The sequence below is a fragment of the Neomonachus schauinslandi genome, chromosome X (genome assembly GCF_002201575.2).
Source record: "Neomonachus schauinslandi chromosome X, ASM220157v2, whole genome shotgun sequence".
Lineage (NCBI taxonomy): Eukaryota > Metazoa > Chordata > Mammalia > Carnivora > Phocidae > Neomonachus > Neomonachus schauinslandi.
In genome coordinates, this window is record NC_058419.1 from 84,570,760 (window position 1) to 84,596,353 (window position 25,594).

The window sequence follows — 25,594 nt, forward strand, 5'->3', positions numbered from 1 at the left end:
TTGGGGTACATTTAAAATGATATAAAAATTAAGTTACCGCTCCCCACCAAAGAAAGATAAAGAAAATAGAGTATGCTAGTATTGATAATGTCTCTAAACATGCTTTCTAATGTTTTTCTTTCCCAGATAAAAACTACTGCTTGGGTGGTGGGGTTTGTATAGGGAGCCAGAAAGTACAAGAGAGGCTTATAATGCATTTTACTACTTATTTGGATGTTCCTGGGGTTTCGCCATCCTGTTTTTGCTTTGTTTTTTTAAACGAAGCTTTTTCGTTTGATTCACTGCCATTCTTTCCTCTTGGGTATTTTACATTTATTTGTGGCTAGGTCCTTTACCTAACAGGACGTACGGCTTCATGTTAAGAAAATCAGCGTCAAATTTCCCCCCCTCCCCAAAAAAGCCAAGGGCTTCACCAGAGGCGGGGTTTCCCTCCGGGAATCACTCGGAGCGGGGCGGGAACTAGACAAGCGCAAACCTTCCGCTTTCATTTCTAGGGTTGTAAGTCAACCATTCCGATTAAAGGAGTACGGCAGAAGGGTGATTTTCTGTCGGCAAACACTTCCCTAGAGACAAGTCCACCTATGACATAAGGATGCCACAGTGTCGCATCATAATGGGTGGTCTGTGAGAGCTCAAAGGCCAGATCAGATGACCTAGTTTGCGGTAAAACATTAAATTGCAATTCACCTGACCTGTCAGTTTTACTCTCTTCTCTCCGTTTCCAAAATACTGAACTTCCGGGGTAGACTCCTCCCCCTCCATTCCTGGCCAGTGGTTTGATCCGACCCTAATACTGACAGGAGGGACGAGCTGCGTCTGCGCAGAAGGCTGTTTGGGGGGTGGGGGGGAGGAACATGGCGCAAGCTCTGTCTGAGGAGGAGTTTCAGCGGATGCAGGTGCTGCTCGCTGGGAAAAGACCACCGCGTTAGGCAACGGGGGGCGGGGTAGAGAGAGGTCGTGCCACCGGCTCTGAGAAGGGGTTGGTTGGGGTGGACCTTGAGTCTAAGGGGTTGGCCTGGGGAAGGGAAACTGAGGCTCTGTGGGATGAGACTCTTGGATTCTGAGATACTGTTGGGATCAGAGGGGTTGGAGTCTGTTAGCTTTGTGGGCGGAGGAGAGCGTCCTAGAGTGGGCGATACCTTACTCAGACCTGGAGGGGACGAGACCTTTGGGCCCGTGCGGAGGACACCATGGGTCGGTGATGATAGCATTGGGCTTTGAGAGAAGGAGATCCTGAGAGGGCGAAACCATTTTGTCTGGAGAGGAAGGAAGCAGGCGTTAGGCCATTTGCGTCATGGTGGAGGGAGCCCTTGAGAGGGCAGTACCATTACCCGGTGGAAGGTGGAAATGTTTGTGGGAGATACCACTATGCCAGGGAATTGGGGAAAGACCCCACATGTTGTCATTGTTCCTGGGAGGTGGAGATCCTGTGTGAGTGCTGGTAGTGTATCCTAAGAGGGAGCGGTACCTTTGGATCTAGATTAGGGGTGATCCATTAGGCGTGGGGTGAAGAGGACCCCGAGTGGATAATACCATGAATTCCTGTTGGAGAGAGGACCAGGAGAGGTTAAGGAGTGATACCTTGGACCACACGGAGGGGAAATCACTGGACTTTGGGGAAGTACCCCAATTGGGTACCCAGACCACTCGATTCTTTTGGGGATGCCTCTGAGTTGGGATGGAAGGCCAGAGTAGGCCCTTGTTGAGAGAGTTCCTTACTGGGGAAGACCATTGGATTTTGTGTTTGGGGAGACTCTGAAAGGGGGGAAGCCCTGAGTAGGATCCTGTAGGAGAAGAGGAGGAACTCCAAGTGAGGATAGGTGATCCATTGATCCTTGAATGAGAGAAACCAGTTGTAACTGTGGGAGGGATGCTTAGGGTGAAAGGGTGACATCACTGGACCGTGAAAGGGGAAGTTACAACCTGTAACTTGTGAGGGGAGATTCTAAGTGAGTACGAGTAATCCAGTTGGCCCACCCAAGGTTTTGCAGAGGAGAGACCCTGAAGGATGTAGGGCCATCCCATTGGATCATGACTGGGGAGTTCTTGAGGGACGTGGGGGACCCTTGAGTGAGGAAGATTGATTTCATGGGGCCATGAGTGAGGGAAAAACCATTTGGCTCTGATGGATAGGGCTTCTATAGGTGCCAAGGGTGTACAAATTGGATCAAGACAGGGGGAGACAGATCATTGGATCTGGTAGACTAATAGGGGCAGGAAAGATTCTGTAGGGGCCAAGCCCTTTGACCTTAAGTAGACCACCAGGGGGTGAAGGCTGGTGCCATGGGAGGAGGGAAAGATCCTTATGGGGTAAGGGACAGTAGGTCTGGGAAGAACTGGCCTCAGTGCCCTACAGGGCTGTTAGGAAGGGGTATGCTGTTTGGAGTGGCCCATACTTCACTTTCTCTTAATTCTTGAAAGGGGTTAATTCTCTCGAGCTTTGGGGGTGAGGATCCCAGGCAGTCCCCAACTTAGTGTAAGTTGGACAGGAAAATACCAGGCCCTCTTCCCTTGAAAAGAGGGAGGAATACAGGCCCCTGCCCCCTATACTCAGGGTCCTCCAAGTCTGGCCAAGAGGATAGACAATACTCTACTATGACAGAAAGATAGAACAGTGTTTAGTGTCTGATGAGGTGAGCCAGGATGAGGAGGGAGAACTTTATCCTGTGGGTGTGGGGAGCCATGGAACATGCATGAGCAAGAACTTGACTGCATCAGTGCTCTGTCTATGGCCTGAGTGCAGAGGGATGGAAGAGGGGGAGGGATGGAAGGGGAGAGATGGAAGAGTGAGGCTGACTGTGGTTATAAGTAGAGTTGGAGAAGGTGGGACAGGGGCTGAGGGGCTGGAGGCTCGTTTAGGACCTAGCGTGCATAGGTCTTAAGGAGTGGCTACAGGGAGGGTAGCAGGGTCTGTGGGGCTCAGGGGATTGGTTCCCTCATGGTGAAAATAAGGGCACATTCCTAACCAAGTCATTTCCCTTCTCTGCTTCCCCCAAGGCTCAGCTCCTAGAACTCCGGACAAATAACTACCAGCTTTCAGATGAATTACGCAAGAATGGCGTTGGTGAGCCAAGAGGGTCTCATTAGATGGGGGTGGCTTTGGGGGACAGAGGCCAAGGGAAAAAACCTCAGAGGCCTGGCAGGAAGACCTTTCAGCTTCCTGCCACTGAGGCTGAGACAACCTGCTTTCCCCACACCAGAGCTCACCAGTCTTCGACAGAAGGTCGCCTACCTGGATAAGGAGTTCAGCAAAGCTCAGAAGGTACCTTCCTCCACCCACTCACCCACCCATGCTTCCCTGTAACCATCTGACTCATTCATCTATCCAGGGAGCACCTACAGAGAACCAGGCCTAATGTTACATGCTGTCATCAGTCATTCAAAAAACTCTCATGGAAGTCTCTTTAGTTTGCTAATTTTATCTAATCCTGCTTAGTTATTGATTAATTTTAATTTACTCTTAATGCATTTTCAATTTCAATTACTCAGTCTCATTCACTAACTTCTAACTAAATAGTCACATCCATAGGTGAATCTGCCTTGAGTCTGCCTTTTGTCCTCCACTCAAACTCCTGCCTGTGCTCCCACTTCCCATCCCTGTCCTGGTCCTGTTGGTAACATGAGACTAGACCTACCTCTCAGATCATCTGAAGATGAAATAGTGTATAACCTCTTATGGCCCCTCAAGGCATTCAAGGCCCTCTTTTGTCTCCTTCTTCACTGCTCTGTCCCTACGCATAGCTCAATGTTATGCACTCCATAAATATTTGTTAGATGAAGGCATACAGAATGCAGAAAACCTGGCAGTCAGGAAGGTGGGTTTCTCTTCGGTAGGGTGCTGACTGCAGAATGTGGCAATGCCCTCAGCTGCTCAGCAAGGGAGCAGCAGTTTTCACGGTGCGTGGGAGGGATCCACATAGACGTGTTTGGACCGATGTAGCAATGCAGTCACAGTTTCTGAGCCTGGAAACCCAGCCCATGAAGGGTTAAATACTAAGACTCATGAACAGTCTCAAGAGCTAAGAGGAAAGCATGTAAGCAGGATGCCCTTCACTCACTCACTTATTCACTCCATCATTTCCGTGGACTACAAATTTCACGCAAGTTCTGTGGTTGAAGATGCTCCCATCCCCCAACCCGTCATCATTGTCCCCCCTTGACACTTGCCACAATGTCTCCATACCCGAGTGAGGGAGTCCATCTCCATTCACCTTATCTCTCTTCCCACCCCCCCCCCCCCCCCTTTAGGCACTGAGCAAGAGCAAGAAAGCTCAGGTAAGGGGACCCATGGTGGGTGAATGTGTCTGGGAGACCAAGAGTCGATATTTCTGTATGCTGGGATCTCCTGGTACTGGCCTTTCTTTCTCTGTGTGTGCACTTGCATCTGTGACTACCTCACTGTCATGTGTTTGTAAGTCTGTCTTTATTTTCCCGTGTTTGTCTCACTCCGGGCCTCTCCATCGTTCCTTTTCCCTTTCTGGCTGGGCTTCTCTCTGAATCTCTCTCTGCCTGTCTTCCTGTTCCTCTCTGACTGTTGCTTCTCTCCCCAACCTTCCCTTTTTCTCTCCCTCACCTGTTCCTATCTGCCATCATTTCTCTTTTCTTCTTTCCCTTTCTTTCTCTCTCTGACTCCTTGTTTCTTTCTCTCCCACCCTTTCCTTTGTTGCTTCCTGACTCATTTCTTTCCCTGACCCCCTCTCTCTTCCCTCTGTTCTGTTCTCGCTCCCACTGATCTCTCTTTTCCTATCTCTCTTTCTTCCTGCTTTTTCTTTTTTCTCTCTCCCTCTCCATCCCTTTCTCCTTCCCTATCTATCTCCCTTTCCCCATCTCTCTGTACCTCCTCTCTCACCTATTTCTATCTACCACTCTCTTTCCTCCCACTCTCTCCCCTCATGTCCCTCTCTCCCCCCATTTCCATCTTCCCTTCTCTCTACCCTTCCATGTCTGTCTCTCTCCTTCCCTGTATCTCCTGATTCACCCATCTCATTCTCTGTACCCTACGATCCCCTCCCCCCCGTCATTTTCTCCATCTCTGTTTCTTTGCCCTATCTCTCTGTCCTTTTCTACCCTTGTTCGAGACCTGGCCCATGTCTGCCACTGCAGGAAGTCGAGGGGCTGCTGAGTGAAAATGAGATGCTGCAGGCAAAGCTGCACAGCCAGGAGGAGGACTTTCGTTTGCAGAACAGCACGCTTATGGCCGAGTTCAGCAAGGTACTGGTTCCTGGGACAGCCGAGCGGGATCAGAGGGGTAGGGGCCCCCTGGGCTGAAGCTGGAGGGCTGCTGAAGGTGGTTGGACAGAGGCTGGCCCTGGATAACTGTCCATGGTGCTGAAACAGATCCTGGATTTGTGCTGGGGGGCAGTGATTTGACAAATGGGGCCACTCGCTGTGCTGGGATTAGAAGGCTGCAAGCCCTGAGGACAGCTGGTTCCAGACCAAAGCACTCCTTTTCTGTAAGCTTCAAGTCCCTTTCTATATATTTGGTAGCTGATGCTAGGGAGCTCCTGGTTATTGGAGGGTCTTAGGTAAAGTTCTTATGCTTAGCATGAAATAGAAAGATGTTCTAGCTGCTTCCCTTTTCTCTTCCTTCCCCTTCATCTGACCTGACCCTGGAGTTCTAGTTCTTCTAGATAATTCATCCCAGATTGGATAATTCTGTCTTCTCACTGATTTTAGTGTCCTGGCTGTTCCTAAACCTACTAGGGAGTTAGAGATATTATCTTTTCTTTCCTTATCTATCTTCTCTCTCCATGGTCAAGAAGTCTCTAAGGGGGATGCCTAGGTGGCTCAGTTGGTTAAGCATCTGCCTTCGGCTCAGGTCATGATCCCAGGGTCCTGGGATTGAGTCCCACATGTGGCTCCTAGCTCAGCAGGGAGCGTGCTTCTCCCTCTGACTGCCGCTCCCCCCTGCTTGTGCTCTCTTTCTCTCTCTCTGACAAATAAATAAATAATCTTAAAAAAAAAAAAAGAAGTCTCTAAGGTTTTAGTGTGTTTTAAGGAAAAAACTCTCATGGCAACAAAAACGGTATTTCCAGGACTCCATGTGAGAACTTGAGACCTTAAAAAACAAAATATGAAAACAACCTTTAAACAGGTACAATGTCAGGAGAGGTGATTTGACAACTAATAGTTAAGAGCTATAAGGCCTAGATTAAACTCTTGGCTCTACTTTTTACTAAGTGTAACCTTTAGCAAGTCACTTGACCTGCCTGCTTCTTGGTTCCCAGATGTTTAAATTGGAAATGATAATGACGGTACCTGCCTTGCCGGGATTTTTGTGAGGATTGAATGGGTTAATGTCTGTAAACGCCTTGTACATAGTATTGGTTATGTAGGTGTTAGCTACTTTTAAAAAATTTATTTATTTATTTATTTGAGAGAGAGAGAGATTGAGAGAACGAGTGGGAGGAGGGGCAGAGGGAGAAGCAGGCTCCCCACACAGCAAGGAGCCCAATGCAAGACTTGATCCCAGGACCCCAGGATCATGACCTGAGCCAAAGGCAGACACTTAACCCACTGAGCCACCCAGGTGCCCTAGGTGTTAGCTACTAATGGTATCCTTTTATTATTACTGATTCATTTTCCCGCTAAAATGTTTTTTGACTATTTAAAAGTCTTAGATCCATCCTGTGGCCCTGCTCTGCCTCAGCCCTTACTACCTCTTATCTGCTCTATTCCCATAGCCTTCTTGCTGGTGTCTCCACGTCTAGTTTCTCCTACCAGCCCATGCCCTAGAGTTTGTCCTGACCTGCAGGCCTTCTCACATCACTCCTTTAAGCAACAGCTCCTAGTGGGTCCTTGACCCTGACTGTGCAGAGCTCCTGGTGCTCACATAACAGCTGACCTCACTGCCTCATTTCTCACTGCTTCCTGCCTCCAGCCTCAATGGTATCGTGGTTCTTTTAGGATGAGGCAAGGGCAAGCATTCCTCCATCTGCCCAACTTATGTTTCTCAGCACCTGTCCTGGGCCAGGCACTGGACCAGGTATAGAACCTCCTTCCCACTCCCCCTCTTCCTCCTGGGAACTGGTAATGCTCATGGAGAGACCTGGGCTCAAGGCCTGCCTCTACCACTTACTTGCCAAGATATTTCAGCTCCATTTTTCCTTCGACAAATAGTAATTGAGCACCCCCGGCATGCTCTGCATTCTGGAGATAGTTGTAAGCAGCACAACCTGGACCCCACTCTTGGGTAGCCTACATTCTGGTTGTGGGATGGGGAGAAAGATAATGTATTAAAAAATGATAATGGGACACCTGGCTGGCTCAGTTGGAAGAGCGTGTGATTCTTGATCTCAGGGTTGTGAGTTTGAGCCCCACTGTGGGTATACAGATTACTTAAAAATGAAGTCTGAAATAAAATAAAAATTAAAAATAGTAATAGTACAGATAACTGACAGTGATGTAGTGCTTACCGCGTGCCAGGTCCTGTTCGGTGTGCTTTACGTTATCCACTCATTTATTCTTAAAACAGGCCAACAAGATATTATTAAGATCCTTACCAAGCAGATGAGGAAAACCGAGCCCCAGAGAGATGAAGTCATTTGTCTCAAGGTCACATGGCTAATAAACAGCAGAGTAGAAGTTCACATCCAAGTAGGCTAGTTTCAGAATCTGTGCTTGTGACCCTACATTACAAAACAAAGTGTAATTGTCAATCACAGTTTAGAATCCAAACATTTGCAGAGCTTTATCTGTAAGACAAAGGGGAATGGATGTTGTCTAGATGATTTTTTACAGTTTTCTTTATTTTCTACATTTTAAAATTTAGCATGTATTGCTTTTAAATAAAAAATCCTGTTAAAATATACTATTAAATTAAAAAAAAAGAAATTAAGAACATAGTAGGTCAATTTAATTGCAGTTAGTACTAGGTAAGAAAGAAATGAACAGAGCGCTGTGCCAAGAGAGTTTTGGAATTTCTGTGTTGGGGGATACCACTTCAAGGGTGCCATTTGAGCAGAGCACTGAAGGATGTGAAGGAGCCAGTCGTGTGAAGAACTGGATGAAAGGAATAGTGTTCTGGGTAGAAAATAACCCAGGCAAGAGAATAAAAATTCTCTGTGAGCCTCGGTATTCTCATCTGAAAATGGGGACAAAGGACCTTTTTTGAAGAAAAAGATTTTATTTATTTATTTGACAGAGAGAGAAAGCACAAGCAGGGGGAGCGGCAGGCAGAGGGAGAGGGAGAAGCAGGCTCCCCGCTGAGCAGAGAGTCCGATTTCAGGCTCGATCCCAGGACCCTTAGATCATGACCTGAGCCTAAGGCAGACGCTTAACCAACTGAGCCACCCAGGTGCCCTGGGGACAAAGGATCTTGTCAGGACCCACTGTGAGAACTCTTACAGCCAGGAGTTGAGCAAGGGGCTGGCCTAGTTTTATTTGCATTGTGCATTTCTCCAAGGCTGAGGGCTGACGATGAGGGGCTGTGGGTAGCGCTGGCTTTGGAAATGCCCCGAAAGCTTTCTGTGGTGCCTAGGCTCCCAGACACAGACCTCGCCCTCACAGAAGAGGTCTGGCAGTGGGGCTAATTTGTGATGCTGACATCCTGGACCAGCAACTTCCAGTAGGAGCCTGCCTGAGGTCTTTGATTACGACTGTGAGGTTGCGATTGGGCAAGCAGAAAATTGCCCTCAGTGGCTTCCGTCCTCTGTGACTCGGCCTCTTAACAGATGGGTGAATTCGAAGTCATTTGACATTTGTGCCTCAGTGTCCTTATCTGTGAAGTGGGGATAATGAGTGACGACAGCATCCTACATAATGCGGGAGCATTATGGGAATTACATCAACTGTAAAGTGCATCAGCCAAGCGCTGTGTATATTGCAGCCAACATTGTTCTGATTCTCTGCCTGTCTGCTCTCTCACTCCTCTCCTCCCCTGTTCAGCTCTGCAGCCAGATGGAGCAGCTGGAGCGGGAGAACCAGCAATTGAAGGATGGGGCTGCCAGGGCAGGCCCTGCCCAAGCTGGGAGTCTTGTGGATGGCGAGCTGCTGAGACTGCAGGCGGAGAACACGGCCTTGCAGAAAAATGTGGCAGGTGCAAGCAGGCCCTCCTTGGGGATGTGGGGATCTTGGGGATTGAGTAGGGTGTTTTCCCCCCTGGGGGAAGGGGAAAGGCTTCAGAATGAGGCTCAGCCCTGCCATGAACCAGTGTATAACTTTGGACAAGCCATTTCACCTCTGAGTCAAAGCTTCCTCATCTACAAGGTACTCGTGGGGATGTCCACCACGTGGAAGATTGCAGTAGAGCTCAGATAAGAGGTGGTATCTTTCTGAGTTGATTTCAGTGCCTGGTACCTAGCAAATGTTACCGATTAGCAGATTGAACATCGGAAAGGAGCTCTTTGCTAAATGGAGAGAGTGAATGAAGAAGCTTTTGGAAGACTCTGAGTCCAGATTGTCAGTGGGGTCTGGGAGGAAGGCTCAAAGAAGGCTTGGTAGAGTGTGGGAAGGTCCCAACATGGGGATGTTTGGAGAGCAGCTGGGGCTTGTGGTGTGGTGGGTGCTAGTTTGGTGATCAGGAGGGAGGCTTTGTAGATTTGGCTGAGGATTAGGAGGTTATAGGATTCAGCTGTAAGGGGGGGTTAGAGGATGGTGGGCAGCACCTTGGAGGGCTATGGGCGGGGCCTGGGGATAGAAGGTGGAGCTTGGGGAAACTAGCTTGGGCTGGTTTGATTGTAGACAGGATTTCAGTGGATGGGAGAGCTTAAAAGATTTGTGAGGAGTGTGGATGCGGCTGAGCCTTTGTTTTGTAGGCTTTTGGTCACTTGGGACAGGGTCTCTTCTACCTGAAGGATCCAAGGCCAACTCTTCCATCTACTTGAGGCATGGCAGGGGTCTTCAGAGACCACCTCATCCATCACATAGTTTTGTTCTACCCACCAGCCCTGCAGGAGCGCTATGGGAAAGAGGCCGGGAGATCCCAAGCTGCCAATGAGGGCGAGGGGGACCCCCCGGGGGGGCCAGCCCCCACTGTCCCAGCCCCCATGCCACTGGCGGAAGTAGAGTTGAAATGGGAAATGGAGAAGGAAGAAAAGAGATTGCTCTGGGAGCAACTGCAAGGCTTGGAGGTGAATCTGGGTCTGTTGGGGTTGTGGTGTCAGGAGGCAGGCAGATGCCCTAGCTCTGCCTATAGTCCCACGGAGATGTCTGTGACATCACCAACTCGTGGGCTGACAGACTGGGGAGGCAGGAGGGCAGGGGAAGGCACAGGCCTTACCTCCCCCTTTGCTGATATTAACCCCCTCCCTCATCCTTCCCTGCAGAGCTCAAAGCAGGCTGAAACATCCAGGCTGCAGGAGGAGCTTGCTAAGGTAGGGCTGCTGAGCTTTCCCGGGACTTTGCCCCACTCCACTTCCCACCTGCTGTGCTTCTCCTGGCAGGGGAGAAGGACCAGAGTACCCCCCTCAAAGCCTGAGTTTCCTCATCTGTGAAATGGACAGACTCACATTTACGGCCCATAGTTGCTTTCAGTATGGAATAGGCTAATGTGGTTCCTCTGTCTTGTGGATGGCAAGCCCCATCCCTCCCTTCTGTGTCCTCCCAGCTCTCCTTGTTCAGCCAGCCAGCCAGCCAGCCAAGCATTTATAGACTGCTGGCTCTTCTCTTAGGTACTGGCAACCCAGTGATGAGGCAGACAGTCATGATCCTGCTTTCCAGGCCTCCTGCCCTAGCCATTCTATGATGTGGCTGTCAGTCCACATGTTGGGGATGTAAATACCGGCCTTTGGAGCCTAAGGGAGCTGGGTGGAGATCATGTTGTTGCTACTGACCACCTTGGCAACCAAATTACTTAACCCTCCTGAGATTCAGTTTCCCCATTTATAAAACCAGTAGTCCTCGCCTCTCAGGACTGTTTCGAGGATTCCATGAGATAACATAAGTAACTTCCAGCTTCTGGAAAGGACTCAGTGAGAAGTGTCTATAAATACTAAATTTATTTTTGTCTTTACTAATATGTTATTACTTGTCTGCACCCCCGTCCCCCACCACCAGCTCTCTGAGAAACTGAAAAAGAAACAAGAAAGGTGAATTTCTTTTCTTCCCGAGGCGGGGGGAGGGGTTTGGAGGGACCAGCGGCGGGGGCGGAGGGGAACCGACTTGTGGAACTGACCCATTTATGTCTATCTTTCTGTGCCCAGTTTCTGCCGTCTGCAGACAGAAAAGGAGACGCTGTTCAACGACAGCCGGTAACTAGCAGGGGTGGGCGTATGGGCAGACAATGGGGACAGTGCCCAGCAGAATTGCCTGAAGACCACAGGGGCAGAGCTGGGGGACAGGGTCTCAGGCCATGGTCAGCACTCCCCCCATCACCCCCAGGAATAAGATTGAGGAGTTACAACAGAGGAAAGAAGCGGATCTCAAAGCCCAGTTGGCTCGTACTCAGAAGCTGCAACAGGAACTCGAGGCTGCCAATCAGGTGAGTGGCTGGATTCTGGGATTGCTGGGGTAGAGGCCAGGGCTGGGAGTCCAGGGAACCCTGAGGTCTGCGGAGACTAGTTGGGGAAGCCAGTAGTTCCTGTGTTGGAAATATAGGGACTGGATGGGTCCCGGACCCCCCAGGAGCTATGAAAATGGGAACTAGGGAGCCCCGAGAGCCTTAGGAGTTGGCCTATGAGTCTGCATGAATCAAAGATCTCAGGGGGGCTGAGGACTTGGGGGCTGTGTGCCAAAGTTCAGATGAATCTGAAACTGGGGGGGATTGGAGACAGGAATCTGGAGAAATCTATGGTCACTGGGGACTGGGACGAGGAGCTGGAATGAGCCTGAACTCCCTGGAGGTTGGGGGACTTTGAGACCTGTGGGAGCTGGATAGGTACAAGACTTTCAAGGGCGGACAGGTGGGCCTGGAGGCTGACTCTGTTTGAGGCCCTCAGGGTATGGGGGCTGGTTTGGAGGGCTGAAACAACTAATAAGTTGGATCACTTGGGCTGAATGGTCCTGAGACCTCTGGAGGCTGTGAATAAAAAAAAAAAAAAAATTGGTGAGTCTAAGACATCCAGAGACTGAAGCAAAAGTCTAGATGGGTCTCAGGCTCCCGAGGGTTAGGGGCTAAGGGACTTTTAAGCTTCTAGGCTTCCCCCTAGAGCAGGTGAATCTGAGATCCCTTGGATTAAGGGATATAGTGGTTTGTGGGTCTAAGGTCCCTAAGAGCTGGGGACAGAAGTCTGGGTAAGGCTGGGTCTTCAATTACCTGGGTCTGAAGATCCCCAGAGACTGGGGACAGAAGTAGCAGGTGGGGAGGGGGGCGGTGTGGTCAATCAGACCTCACCAGGAGCTGGAAACTAGGAGACTGTATGAGTTTGAGACTGCTAGGTTTTGGGGCTATGAGTTTGGGCAGACCCTGAGACTCTTGGGAGCTAGAGACACAGGGATGGAGTGTGTCTGAAACCCATGGGTGTTGGGGTCAGGAGTCTGGGTGAAGCTGTAGTCCCTGGGGGCTAAGTGTGTCTGAGAATCCTGGGGCCTCCGAGCTAGAATCTGGGTGAGTGTGAGCCCTCTTATGGATGGCGGTGGGTGAGTTTGAAATCCCCCAAAGCCTAGGTGTTTTTCTAAGATTCTTAGACCCGGGATATGGGATCCGAGGCCAAAATCAAGAGTTGGATGCTTAACCCACTGAGCCACCCAGGCGCCCCTCTCGGCTTCCCTTTCCGATGGCTTCCACTCTTCTCTCTGGCCACCCACCCCTGCTTCTCTTGCATTTTCTAGTTTCTCTCCAGTAAAGTACAAGAAGTGTACTAATCTTAAATTCTAATGACTTAGAATTTGGGTGAGCCTGAGTCTGATGGCTGGGTAGTCTGGGACCCTCAAGTGCTGGGGACATGCTGTCAGGTGGTCAGAGAGGGGGGTCTGTATGGTTATGTGTACCTCAGGGGAGGCTGAGGTCTGGAATGGGCTCCCCTGACCTGATCCCTACAGAGCTTGGCGGAACTGAGAGATCAGCGGCAGGGGGAGCGCCTGGAGCATGCAGCAGCTCTGCGAGCCCTACAGGATCAGGTACGTGGTACTGGGCAGCTTCTGGGAGGTGGAGGGTGACGTGGGGGGGGGGGCAGCCTCGGCAGGTATTACACAGGCAGGGAAGGCCCCAGGAGTCCTGTTTCCCCCTGGTCGTGGTGCGAGTGCACATGTGTTTTCTTTCTTGGCTGTGGGTGGGTCCTGTCTCCTGTTCTGGACCCACTCTCACCTGGTGTGGGGGTGGGGCCAGGTGTCCATCCAGAGTGCAGATGCACAGGAACAAGTGGAAGGACTTTTGGCTGAGAACAATGCCTTGAGGACCAGCCTGGCTGCCCTGGAGCAGGTACAAGATACCTGGGAGCCCTCACTGATCCCTCTCCGGTTTCCCGTCTCCTCCTGCTTCTGATCCACATTAGGGCACGGCCTTCTGGACCTCATGCCGTTCTCCTGCCTCTGTTTCTATTTGATCCTCTGCTTGCTTGCTTTCTTTTTTTCTTTCTTTCTTTCGAGAGAGAGCAGCAGTGGGGGAGCAGGGTGGAGGGCAGAGGGAAAGAGAGACAGAGACAGAGAATCTTAAGCAGGGTCCACACCCAGCCCCGGAGCCTGACTCAGGGCTCGAACTCACGACCTGGAGATCGAACCTGACTCAGGGCTCGAACTCATGACCCTGAGATTGAGCCTGACTCAGGGCTCGATCTCACGACCCTGAGATCATGACCTGAGCCAAAATCAAGAGTCGAATGCTTAACCCACTGAGCCACCCAGGTGCCCCTCTCGGCTTCCCTTTCCGATGGCTTCCACTCCTCTTCTCTCCGGCCACCCACCCCTGCTTCTCTTGCATTTTCTAGTTTCTCTCCAGTAAAGTACAAGAAGTGTACTAATCTTAAGTGTACATTCAGTGACTCCTATCTGTCTGGCAGTCTGTCTGTCTGTCTCCATGTGGCTACCACCCAGATCAAGATGTAGAGCATTTTCAGCACCCCCAGAAAGCCCCTTTTACCCCTTCCCAATCAATACTTCCCCAGAAATAACCACTCCTCTGACCTCTAGCGACACTAATTAGTTTTACTTGTTCTTTAACTTCATGTAGAGGAATCAGACACCCATTTTCGTGCCTGGCTTCTTTCCGGTGAGGCTCATCCATATGTAGCATTGGTCTATTCTTTCTTCTCTGTTTACTATTCCACTGTATGACTCGACTACTTTATCCATTCCCCCGTTGATCTCTTTTTCTCATTCCTTTTCCCTTTGAAATTCTTTCTCTTTCCTCCTGGCTCTCTTCCCACCTCCCTCCTTGTCTCCCTGGAACTGGGAGGCTCAAACCCTGTGGCTAGCCCCTGGGGGGCCCTTTTCACTCCGCTTCCCATCACCCCCATTCATCCCCAGATCCAAACAGCAAAGACCCAAGAACTCAATACGCTCCGTGACGAGAATGCCGGGCTGACAGCTGATTTGCAGCAGCGGCAGACTGAGTATGAGGACCTCATGGGACAGAAAGATGACCTCAACTCCCAACTGCAGGTGACGTCTCTGGCTCTGACCTGGCTTCTCCCAGTTCCCTCGTGCGGGCTCAGGGGAGCCCTCCTCGAGGTGCGGTGGAGTGGGGGGAGACTGTGGGATCGGGAGGATCTGGGTTCCAGTCTGGTCTCCTAACTTACTAGCACCTCGTGTCCTAGACCATGTTGCTCTCCTTCGCTGACACTGAGCCTCTTAAGTTAGACAGGATAGCCATTCTGAGTCCATGGTAGCGACCGGAATCATAGTGGCTGAAATAAGATAGAAGGCTAGTTCTCTCTCATGGAACAGTCCAGGTGGGCTGTCTAGGGATGGCTGCGCCACGACCAGTGACCCAGGTTCCTTCTGCATTGCCACTTTCAGTGCAAGACTTCTATCTTGGTAGCCGAGATGCTTCCCAGGCCCCCCCTTCATCATGTTTGTTTTCTCTCTGGAAAGAGGGAAGGAAGAGGGATGGGCCCAGCATGCCCCTTTCCTTTATGAGTATAACCTACCTCATGCTCACCCCTTCTGCATATGGAAATTAGTCACGTGGCCACACCTCACTGCAAGGGAGGCAAGGAAAAGTCAACTCGACAGCCGTGTGTCCAAGTACGAAATCTATTGCTAGGGACAGAGGGGGGAATGCACGGCACACTGGGGAGCCGCTAGCAACGTCTGCCATGTTTCTCATCTAGGAACGGAGAGAACAATACCAACTTTACTGGGGTTAAGGGAGACCCATCCACCAGAGGTGTCCTGGGCAACGATCGCCTCCTGAAGGCTCTTTATCAAACTCCTCTCCTTTGTCCCCTCATTAGGAGTCATTACGTGCCAATAGTCGGCTCCTGGAACAACTTCAAGAAATCGGGCAGGAGAAAGAGCAATTGACCCAGGAACTACAGGAGGCTCGGAAGGTGGGCAGCTCTGCAAGGTGGATAGCGTGGATGGGGAGGGATCGGCCCTGGTCCGTGGGGAGGGCGCGGGTGATGTAGGCCAACACACGGGACCAGCCGCAGGGTGGAAAGTGACCAGTGCCATGAGGCTAGGTGAGTGACTTAGCTAGTTCTGTGGGAATGGGGAGGAGGCAGAATTGGGCTCATTCCCTGAGCCTGGGGAGAGGGTGGGAGGCCCTGTCTAACGTTGAGGGAGGAGGCTGACTGGCATCCTCCTGCCCCCAGAGTGCCGAAAAGCGGAAGGCCATGCTGGATGAGCTGGCGATGGAGACGCTGCAGGAGAAGTCCCAGCACAAGGAAGAGCTGGGAGCCGTCCGACTAAGGCACGAGAAGGAGGTGCTGGGGGTGCGTGCGCGCTATGAGCGTGAGCTCCGAGAGCTGCACGAAGACAAGAAGCGGCAGGAGGAGGAGCTCCGTGGGCAGATCCGCGAGGAGAAGGTGGCTGCGTGGATGGCAATGTCCTTCTCTCAAACTAGGGGGAGCACAGCATCGCTGATGGGTTCGGGGATAGTGCGGGTGAGGGGCCCACTCGTCCACCTGCCTCGCCCTGACGGTCTCCCCTCTCCCAGGCCCGGACACGAGAGCTGGAGAATCTCCAGCAGACGGTGGAAGAACTTCAAGCTCAGGTACATTCTATGGATGGAGCCAAGGGCTGGTTTGAGCGGCGCTTGAAGGAGGCTGAGGTGAGTTGGTGCCTGATGAAGCACAGACGGCTGGTGGGGGGATACCCATGCCACGCCGGGGGACCGGGAGTGGTCAGGCCCTGGAACTTTCTGCAACATTCTGGACTAGGGTAGCCCCGCCGCCCCGCCAGCTCCACAGCAGCCCTCCAGAGGGGATCGGGGCTGGCCATCAGTGAGGCAGAATGCCACATGAGCAGATTTGAAAAGGCATCCCTTCCTTCCGGAACCGCTTCCATCAGGAAATCATTATAATATCCTGATTTTATTCAGACAAGGACTTTCACTGCCATTGTGGGGGAAAACTCATCATAATACCTAAGAGGAAGTGTCACGCAGTAGTGAAGAGCGCAGGTGCCGGAGGCAGCTGTTTGTGTGGGTTCGAGTCCTGGCTGGGCCGCTTGCTCACTGTGGGCACCTCACCTGGCCTGCGGCCTGTGTTCTTCATCAGTAAAAACAAAAGGAATAATCATAGTACCTGCCATGTGGGTGGTATGGGAAGATTATGTAAACCGAGTCAGTGCACGTAAAATCCCTACGACCTTCTTGGCATGCAGTGAGTGCTGTGTTATGTTTTGTGAAATCAAATCAGATGCACGCGTCGCTCCGTGGCGCAGACAGCGCAGCCCTAGATGTGCCGCCTCTGTGTCCCGCCTAAGGGCACACGGTGTCCCCTGCAGGAGCGGCCCCTGCTGCCATGACTGCCCTCACGGGCCGTGGCGTCCTGTGTGTGTGTGCGGGGGGGCGGGGGGGTGTGCATGGCCGGACCCGACGCTTGTCCCGTAGGAATCTCTGCAGCAGCAGCAGCAAGAGCAAGAGGAAACCCTCCAGCAGTGCCGGGAGCAGCACACTGTCGAGCTGAAGGTGCCCACCGCCCGCCGCCATTCCTCTCTCCCGGGAGGGCCGGGCCCTGGAGGGAGGACGGAGGTTCCCCAGGCAGAGGCCTGAGCTGCCCCCTGGTTTGCAGAGCAAGGAGGAGGAGCTACAGGGTGTGCGGGATCAGCTCCAGCAGGCCCAGGAGGAGCGGGACTGCCACCTGAAGACCATCAGCAACCTGAAACAGGTCCCTTGTCCCCCACCCCCACCCCTGCACCGTCCCGGACATACCCCGGGCCCCAGCGCAGAGTCCTGGGGCAGGGAGGGAAGGCACCGCCCGCCAGCCATGCTTTCTCTGCCGCACAGGAGGTGAAGGACACGGTGGATGGGCAGCGGATCCTGGAGAAGAAGGGCAGTGCTGCGGTATGATGCGGGGCTGGCCAAGCACAGCCCGCCCCCCCGCCCGTGGGACCACTGGGCCTCAGCCCGCCTCTTTCCCCCCGTCCCCCACAGCTCAAGGACCTCAAGCGGCAGCTGCACCTGGAGCGGAAAAGGGCCGATAAGCTGCAGGAGCGGCTGCAGGACATCCTTACCAACAGCAAGAGCCGCTCTGGTGAGGGACCGGGAGGGCAGGGGGTGCCGGGGTGCAGGGGCGGCTGGGCTTGGGCCCGAGGGCCAGAGCTGCTTTCTGCACCTTTATCCACCGGCTCTCCTGTGCTTTCTGTCCGTCTTCAACTTGGTCAGTCGGTCGGTCGGTCTCCTCTGTTTTTCCTGCTCTCTGCATTACCTCTTTCTGTGTCTCCTCTTGGTCTCTCTGTGACGCCTTGTGCTATTCTCTCTCTGTCTCTGTCTTTTTCTCTCCCTGCTTTCTTTCTCTCTCCTTTTCTCCTGCTGCTTTTTTCTTCTCTGTCTCTTTAACTCTCTCTCTTCTCTGTCTCTGGATCCCCACAACCCTCTCATACACATCCCCACACCTCACCTGGTGTCTAAATCTCCTGTATCCATTCTCTCATTCTGTAAATATGGACTGAGCCCCCATGCTCACATCCAGGGTCCTTGATAGGAAACCCCCCAAAACTCTGTCCTCCAGGGGCCCCAGGTTGAGCTAGGGAGACAGACTTACATTCAGACAGCAGCACTGCAGCATTCTCCCTATGCAGCTAAAATCCATGTTCTTTCTGCCACTTCGGGCAGAAGATGCAACAAAAAACCTTGAGTTTCTTTGGACCTTTTTTTTTTTTTTAGAAGGAAATGGCCTATAAATATGTTTAAATAAGTAGATATGATGCAGCGGTGAGGGCACTGTGCATCTCCCATATCACAGGCTCAGAGAATACTTGCTCCCTTGTCCCCCTGCGGCCATCGGCTCTTGCTGGAGATCCTTGGGGTGGGATGTCAGCCCCCCCGATACCCAGAAGCAGCTGCAGGAGCAGAGGCCCAAGCTCATTGGGCCTGCTTTAAGTGACATGGCAAAAATGGATCTATCTCTCACCCAATCTATGTCTCCCTGAGGCATTCTGTCTATCCTGAAGTAACCTCTCTTTATTTTTTTAAAGATTTTATTTATTTATTTGAGAGAGAGAGAGTATGAGAGAGTGAGAGAGAGAACGTAAGCAGTGGGGAGGGGTAGAGGGAGAAGCAGACTCCCCGCTGAGCAGGGAGCCCTGTGTGGGGCTCGATCCCAGGACCCTGGGTTCATGACCTGAGCCGAAGGCAGACGCTTAACGACTGAGCCGCCCAGGTGCCCGTAACCTCTCTTTATCAGAGGGGTTTGGTTTCTGTTTTGCTACAGATTAAGGTACGAATCAACAAGCAGATTCCAATGGTGGTGCCATACATTGTCCTTGTCCGTTAGATGAAATGAGGATTTAGGGTCACGGTTACATGTCTCTCTCCATCTTTTTTCCCTCTTCTCGTCTCTGCTGACTCGTGTCCTTATGCCCGGTCTCTGTTGGCCTCCCCCGTCTGCTGTGGCTCGCTGCCTGTCGGGTTTTCTCTCTGCATGTAGGCGTCGCCCCGTGCTCTCCCCAGCTGTCAGTCCTCTTTGTGCGTACCCCAAGTCCAAGCGCAGACGTCCCTTAATGCCCATAGGTGTCCACACTGCCCACTCTCTCCCAGCCTCCTCACCTTTGTTTCTCTTCTGGCGTGTGTGTTTGCCCGGAGAAGCAGCTCCTTTTTCTGTTTCTGCCTGTCCCTGTCGTGCTGTCTGCCTCCACCTTCCCCACGCCCAAGTGTCACTTCGCCTCTTTCCATCTCTGTCCAGTCTATTTCTGCCTCTTCCTGCCAGTCGCTGCCCTGGGACCCTGGGGGATTGGGGCTCAGGTTTCTCTTCCCTCTCTGCCCAAGGCCTCGAGGAGCTGGTTCTCTCAGAGATGAACTCACCAAGCCGGACCCAGACTGGGGACAGCAGTAGCGTCTCCTCTTTCAGCTACCGGGAGATCTTGCGGGAGAAGGAAAGCTCGACTGTTCCAGCCAGGGTAAGGGGCAAGGAGGAGCCGACAGTCCAGCTTCTCCTACCCTAGTTCTGGGGCCCACCTTTTGCCCTCCCCTGCAGCCATCTACCTCTCTGGGCCCATTTTCTTACCAACACACACATTTTCTTACCAACTTTTCTCTAAGCTCGCCAACTGGGACTCAGATTGCCAAATGGGGGATGGGCAAATTATTCTCCCTGACCCTCTGTTCCCTCATCTGTGAGCTAATTCCACCTTTCCCGGTGTCATAAAATATCTAACTCATGGCAGGTGCACCACCCAGGTAGGAGGTCCTTTTTTCCAACTTGTAATTATCACTCGTTACTGTCGTCTGTTGTGTCAGCTTCCTGGCTGGCCACTTTTATTTGGAAATCATTTGTGATTATTCCATAAGTAGTATGTGTGCCGTGTAGAAAAATTTAAAAAACACACACAAGCGAAGATTTTTTTTTTTTAAATCCAAAGAAACCACATCTTCACCATCCAGAGATCACCACTATAAACCCTGGGTTCACACCTTTCTAGATCTTGCTCTTTAAAAAAAAAAAAAAAAAAAGATTTTATTTATTTATTTTAGAGAAAGAGAGCGAGAGATCAAACAAGTGGGGGGAGGGGCAGAGGGAGAGGGAGAGAGAGAATCTCAAGGAGACTCCATGCTGAGTTCCAAGCCCGACGCGGGGCTCCATCTCACGACCCTGAAATCATGACCTGAGCTGAAACCAAGAATTGGATGCTTAACCAACTGTGCCACCCAGGTGCCCCTCTCTTTCTTAAACCTAAATGAGATTGTAAGTAACCTGTTTTTGTTCAGCTGATTTTTTTTTTTTTTTAAGATTTTATTTATTTGACAGAGAGACAGTGAGAGAGGGAACACAAGCAGGGGGAGTGGGAGAGGGAGAAGCAGGCTTCCCACGAGCAGGGAGCCCGATGTGGGGCTCGATCCCAGGACCCCGGGACCATGACCTGAGCCGAAGGCAGACGCTTAACGACTGAACCACCCAGGCGCCCCTGTTCAGCTGATCTTTATCCTCCCGATTTCATAAATTTTCATCTTCTCTAGTACTCTGATCTTAATCAGATTTCCCTGGTTGGCCCCAAAATGTCCTCGAAAACCAGCATTCAGTTTCAGAGCACATGTCGCATCTGGTTGCTTTATGCCCTTTAAGTCTCTTGAGTCTAGTGTGGTCCTTTTTTTTTTTTTTTTTTTTCCCCATGACACCAACCCATAGAAGAAACCAGCCAGTTGACCTGAAGAAAACGTCCCACCTTTTGGGTTCTCCTGCTGGCTTCCTAGTGGTATCATTTAGCTTGTTGCTCTGTCCTCTAGTTTTCCTGTCGACTGGAAACAAGATCTCATTTGCTAGAGGCTCTCCCTTCATCCTCTCAATGAGGAAATGATGTGGCGGTTCCTGTGTCCCTCTTTAGGCAAAGGGAGATCCAGAGTCCCCGTGGGTGCTGAGACTTGGTCTACAGCCCCTGTCACAGAGCCCACCCCCACCCAGCCCTGGCTCCCTTTCAGCCCCTGATCCTAACTGGGGGCGGGCGACAGCACTGACCCTGGCCTGGCCTCTCCCCTCTTCTTCCCCGCAGTCCTTATCCAGCAGCCCTCAGGCCCAGCCCCCTCGGCCAGCAGAGTTGTCAGATGAGGAAGTGGCTGAGCTCTTTCAGCGCCTGGCAGAGACGCAGCAAGAGAAATGGATGCTGGAGGAGAAGGTGCTGTCTGCCTGCTTGTCCTCACTTGGCACACCCTTGGAGGGGAGGCTGGAGTGTGGAGGGGGGATGTGTGGCTGGGCCCCTTGTTACGTGTGAACATGCCCTGCAGGTGAAGCACCTGGAGGTGAGCAGCGCCTCCATGGCGGAGGACCTTTGCCGGAAGAGCGCCATCATCGAGACCTACGTCATGGATAGCCGGATCGGTCAGTGCCTCCTCCCCAGCCTCACCCCCCATCCGGCCGCTGACCTGCCTCCTCCTCCCCCACTGTCTCCTCTCCTCTTGCGACTCAGCAAAGGTACTGACAAGACCACAGCTGCTGGAGGGGAGAGCAGGCCCTGCCCGTCCATCCCCTGTGTGTCTGTCTCTTACCTCGGCTCTTCCCTTCTGTCTGGGTCTCTGTCCTCACTCCACTCTCCTCTCTCTGGTGTGGCTCTCTGCCCCCTTTCTCTCCCCATCTCTTCTTTCTGCTGCACCCCATCATCTCGTCTCACTGCTCCTACTGCTTGTCTGTACCGTGTCTCCTCCGGAAGTTCTTGTCCTCTGCACGTGTACCCCTTTGGGGGTCCTTATCTCTTCCTCTCCCACTTTCTCTCCTCTTTTTCCTCCGCTCCCATCTTTGTTTCTTTTGCTCCTTTCTTTCATGCTTTCTCCTACCCCTGTTTTTCCTTTATGAGTCAGAATAACACGGACTGATGCATGCTGAGAGCTGGGTGCTCTGTGTTTTGCATGCGGTCGGAGACCTTTTTCCAGCCCCACGAGTTGACTATTACCCCCATTTCTAGTAAGTGACGGCTGGGTTTCACATGGCAGAGCCTTGGCCCCGACATCACACGGCTTCTCCCCCCTGCTTTTTGCCCCCACTCTCTGCTTCCCTCTTCTCTGCCCCGTCTCTGTTGTCTGGCCTCCGGCCCTGCCGAAGGGCTGGTCCTCAGCCTGGGCCCTTGCAGATGTGTCCGTGGCAGCCGGCCACACGGACCGCAGTGGACTGGGCAGCGTCCTGAGAGACCTCGTGAAGCCAGGTGACGAGAATCTTAGGGAGATGAACAAGAAGCTCCAGAACATGCTGGAGGAGCAACTCACCAAGAATATGCACTTGCACAAGGCGAGTGTGGCCTACCAGCCTACCCATCTGTCCGTCTCGCCGCCTGCCTCCCGTGCCACACAGCCCCCGGGTCATCTGCCAGCATCCAGAACCCCCCACCCGTTCACTGACCACGCCTCCAGCCCCACCTCCCCATCCTCCAGTCAACTCACTCGTACATTTCACTCTTCGCTCTGTCCTTGCACCCACCCGCTCATCTGTTCGTGCACATTTCACCCAGCTCGCCCATCAACCTGCCCTACTTGCCCATCTAATCATCTGCCCCGTGTCTTTCCACCCATTTCCTGACATACCTCTCTCTCTCTCACACCACCTCATCAGTCACCCCTTGTCTTAACTTTTACCCACCTGCCCAGTGACCTGCCTGCCTAGCTCTTGTCCTCCATCCGTCCTCTGAACCGTTCCTTTGCTCACCTGTTTACCTACCATGGATCACCCCATACATCTGCTTGCCCATCCTGACCCCCCAAATATTTCCCCCATTTCTGGGGGAGTCAGAAGGGTTACAGACCCAGCCCCTGCCTCTGAGAAGTGAGCTCAACATTTAGTAGAAAAGCTGGTGGCAAGGGGAGGGTTGTATCCTCTGGCCGCACCACATGCAGCGGGTGATCTGCTCCCATATCCGTATCCTTAGGTCCCCCTCCCCTGGGAGGCTCCCGCCCCCCCATCTTTTCCAAGCCCAACCCACTGCTGGGGTTCTGTGAGCCTCTCCAAATACCTTCCTGTGCCAGGCTAGACATAGCTGGGCATTGATTAATGAGGTGAGAAGGATGACACCCCGGGTTTGGTGAGGGAGCGTCCCCTGCTCTTTTCCCTGGCCCCTGATGGCTCGTTTGTTTCTTAGGACATCGAAGTTCTCTCCCAGGAAATTGTGCGGCTCAGCAAGGAGTGCGTGGGGTCCCCTGACCCAGACCTAGAACCGGGAGAAGCCAGCTAAAGACCTGAAGGCTGCACCTACTCCCTCCCCTCCCCCTCCCCCCCAGGACACCATCCCCTTGGGCTGTGGTGGGAAAATGGGGCCAAAATCAAATAGGTTGGGAGACTGGACATTAAAGGGGTTACAGGCCTGTTGGCTGGTGTTAGTGACCCTGTTTGAGGGCAGAAGCCCTCGGGGAGTGGGGATCCTGAGGGGAGGGGCAGGGATTTCTCGTCTTTCTCTGCCCTGGCTCCCAGAGGCCTTTGCCTTCATCTCTGCATGAGCTCTCCCTCCCCAGAGACCAACTCTTTTTTATTTTATTTTATTTTTTAATTTATGTCTGGAAGCCTGGCTACTCTGCATTTGGGATTGGGGATGTTTGGGTGGGGCGTGGTCCATGTTCAGTGTTCTAGCAATGTGTGTGTGTGTGTGTGTGTGTGTGTGTGTGTGTGTGTGTGTGTAAAGGCTGCAGCCAAAATACCATCTGGCCAGATGGGCCCACCCACTGACTGTCTACTCTCATTCTTTCCAACCCGGAGGGGTGTGATGGGGATGGGGAGGTCACACCATTGGAATGGGGAGGGAGGTCTGTGGCTGCAATTTCACTCTCCTTCCCCCAACCTCCCCCAGCTGTCTGCAGTTACCGTGGGCCCGCCCCTCCAACCAAGTGGCACAGAAATACCTACAGATATGTATGTGGGCGGATGTGTGTGGGGTATGGGTGTGGATAAGAGTGGGCAGGTGAGAGGATAGATAAGTGGTTAGATGGACTGATGGATAAATGAGTGGAAGGTTGCACAGATCAATGATGGGGGAGGTTAAGAAATACACAGGCAGATGGATGGATAGGCAATTGGATGAATAAATGGATAGATGGATAGGTCGGAGATGGAAGTAGACGGATGGCCGGGGGAATGGATGGATGGATGGATAGATGAGGAAGAGTGAAGAGTAGGTAAGTAAGTGATGGGCACGGCTATGGAGGGACAGATAATGGGTGCTGGGGGTACATAAGGATAGGGTGGCAAATAGGTGGATGGGGTGAACATACAAATGGATGAGCGAGTGGGTGCATGGAGGGACAGGTAGAGCACTGGGTTGTGGGTGGGAGAATGGATTGATAGGTGCGTGGTGGGTGGATGGAGGGATGGAGAAACAGACAAATCGGGAGTGTGATGAGTGAGCAAACTGAGGATTACGCAGGTGGGTAGATTGATTGAAAGGGGAAAATTGGTCCCCCCTTAGTGCTCCCCCCCTCGCCACACTTTTAATTACCAAAAAATGAGGCTTCCCCTGTGCGCCATGCCCTGTGCCATCCCCTCTCACATGACTCCATTTAATGCCTCCCACTATACTATCAAGTTGGGGTAACTCTCCATCTGACAGCTGAGGATACAACGCAAGTCACTTGCTCAAGGACACAGCAAGTCAGTAGCAAAGCTGGGGTTCAAACCCATCCGTGGTCTGAGGCACTCGGTACCCAGTACTCTATGCCACCCGGGAGCAGAGTCCTCTAGCAGAGGCGGCGTGAATTAAGGCTCCTGGACGCAGAGGGATGAGGCAGACTGCCCCTCAGAGTGGGGCCCGCCTGCGAGAGACCCTGGCATGGGGGTGGGACCTGGCTTGTCCCCATCCTGGCTTGCCTCCATCCACACTCCCCTTACCCCCTATTTCAGGCTGGTGCTCCAGTCCCATAGCAACCATCTTGGTCAGAGCTGGGCTCTAACGCATGCACCCCCCCCCACCCAGGGAGCAGCTTTGGGGGCCTGGCCATCCAGAGAAATGCCCCCCACCAGTCCCCCCATCCACCCCCTTCTCCAGCCCTTCTCCAGCATGGGGGCAGGGAGGGGACACAGCGCTGCATCATTCCCCATGGCACTCCGCTCTGGGGCCATTAACAGACGCCTCCCCATCGATCAGATCTGCTAAGTGCTGCTGATTCAGACGGGTGGGGGTGGGGGCCCCCGGGGGCAGAGGGGGCAGGAGCCGGGCAGGATGAGGGGGGACTCCAGCAAGGAGGTGGGGAGAACTGGCAGAGCTCCCTGCCACCCCCATTTTCCAGATGACGCGACTGAGGCCCAACCAGCTTTGTAGGAGGCGGAGTCTCCCCAGGGTCCCTCTCAGGCTGTCCTAGGGGAGGGGGCTCCGGGAGCCACGAGGCCCCTCCCTGCCTCTCTCTCCAGCTCCCGGCAAGCTCGGAGGGGCGGGGAGAGAGAAGCAGAGAAGGAGGAGAACTCGGGCAGCTCTGCAGAGGGGGGCAGGAGCTCCGGTGTTTGGTACCCCCAGCCCCACCGCTGTGGCCACCGCTGCAGCGGGGACACAGGTGAGGACGGCCCTTGGGGGAGGGGGAGGGGGCCACCAACAGCGCTGTCCTTGTCCCTTCCCTGGTCCGGCCCCCACGCTCTAGCCCATCCTGGGATAGTCCCCAGGGCTTCTCCTGGCCCTTGTCCTTCCAGGGCCCCGGCCCCCTCCCCCTGCCTGTGCCGCC

General features: G+C 52.8%; 1 protein-coding gene across 4 annotated transcripts; it reads left to right on the forward strand.

Annotated features, from left to right (window-relative positions):
- Positions 1–841: 841 nt before the first annotated feature.
- GRIPAP1 (GRIP1 associated protein 1) lies at positions 842–23,567 on the forward strand. 4 transcript variants are annotated; one of them, XM_021678819.2, is made up of 26 exons: positions 849–896; positions 2,998–3,064; positions 3,201–3,262; positions 4,249–4,275; positions 5,104–5,211; positions 8,887–9,037; positions 9,886–10,070; positions 10,266–10,313; positions 10,996–11,027; positions 11,142–11,189; positions 11,320–11,419; positions 12,919–12,996; positions 13,205–13,297; positions 14,341–14,475; positions 15,270–15,365; positions 15,630–15,842; positions 15,974–16,087; positions 16,871–16,948; positions 17,052–17,147; positions 17,267–17,323; positions 17,414–17,513; positions 19,247–19,377; positions 20,965–21,087; positions 21,197–21,290; positions 22,036–22,190; positions 23,035–23,567. In XM_021678819.2, the coding sequence occupies exons 1-26, from the start codon at positions 855–857 to the stop codon at positions 23,125–23,127; spliced, it is 2,526 nt and encodes an 841-aa protein (XP_021534494.1). In that variant the 5' UTR covers positions 849–854; the 3' UTR covers positions 23,128–23,567. The 4 variants fall into 4 exon arrangements, with proteins under 4 accessions (XP_044767523.1, XP_021534494.1, XP_021534504.1 ...); XM_044911588.1 differs by lacking the exon at positions 23,035–23,567 and having other exon boundaries at positions 842–896; positions 22,036–22,512; XM_021678829.2 differs by lacking the exon at positions 22,036–22,190 and having other exon boundaries at positions 23,035–23,313.
- The last annotated feature ends 2,027 nt before the right edge of the window (positions 23,568–25,594 follow it).

Bases quoted from the DNA above. Each gene is read 5' to 3' on its own strand.
- GRIPAP1 (XM_044911588.1), top strand. From the start codon at position 855: ATGGCGCAAGCTCTGTCTGAGGAGGAGTTTCAGCGGATGCAG. The intron at 12,997-13,204 runs GTACGTGGTACT...GGGTGGGGCCAG, and splicing joins TGCGAGCCCTACAGGATCAG to GTGTCCATCCAGAGTGCAGA. The intron at 13,298-14,340 runs GTACAAGATACC...ATTCATCCCCAG, and splicing joins GCCTGGCTGCCCTGGAGCAG to ATCCAAACAGCAAAGACCCA.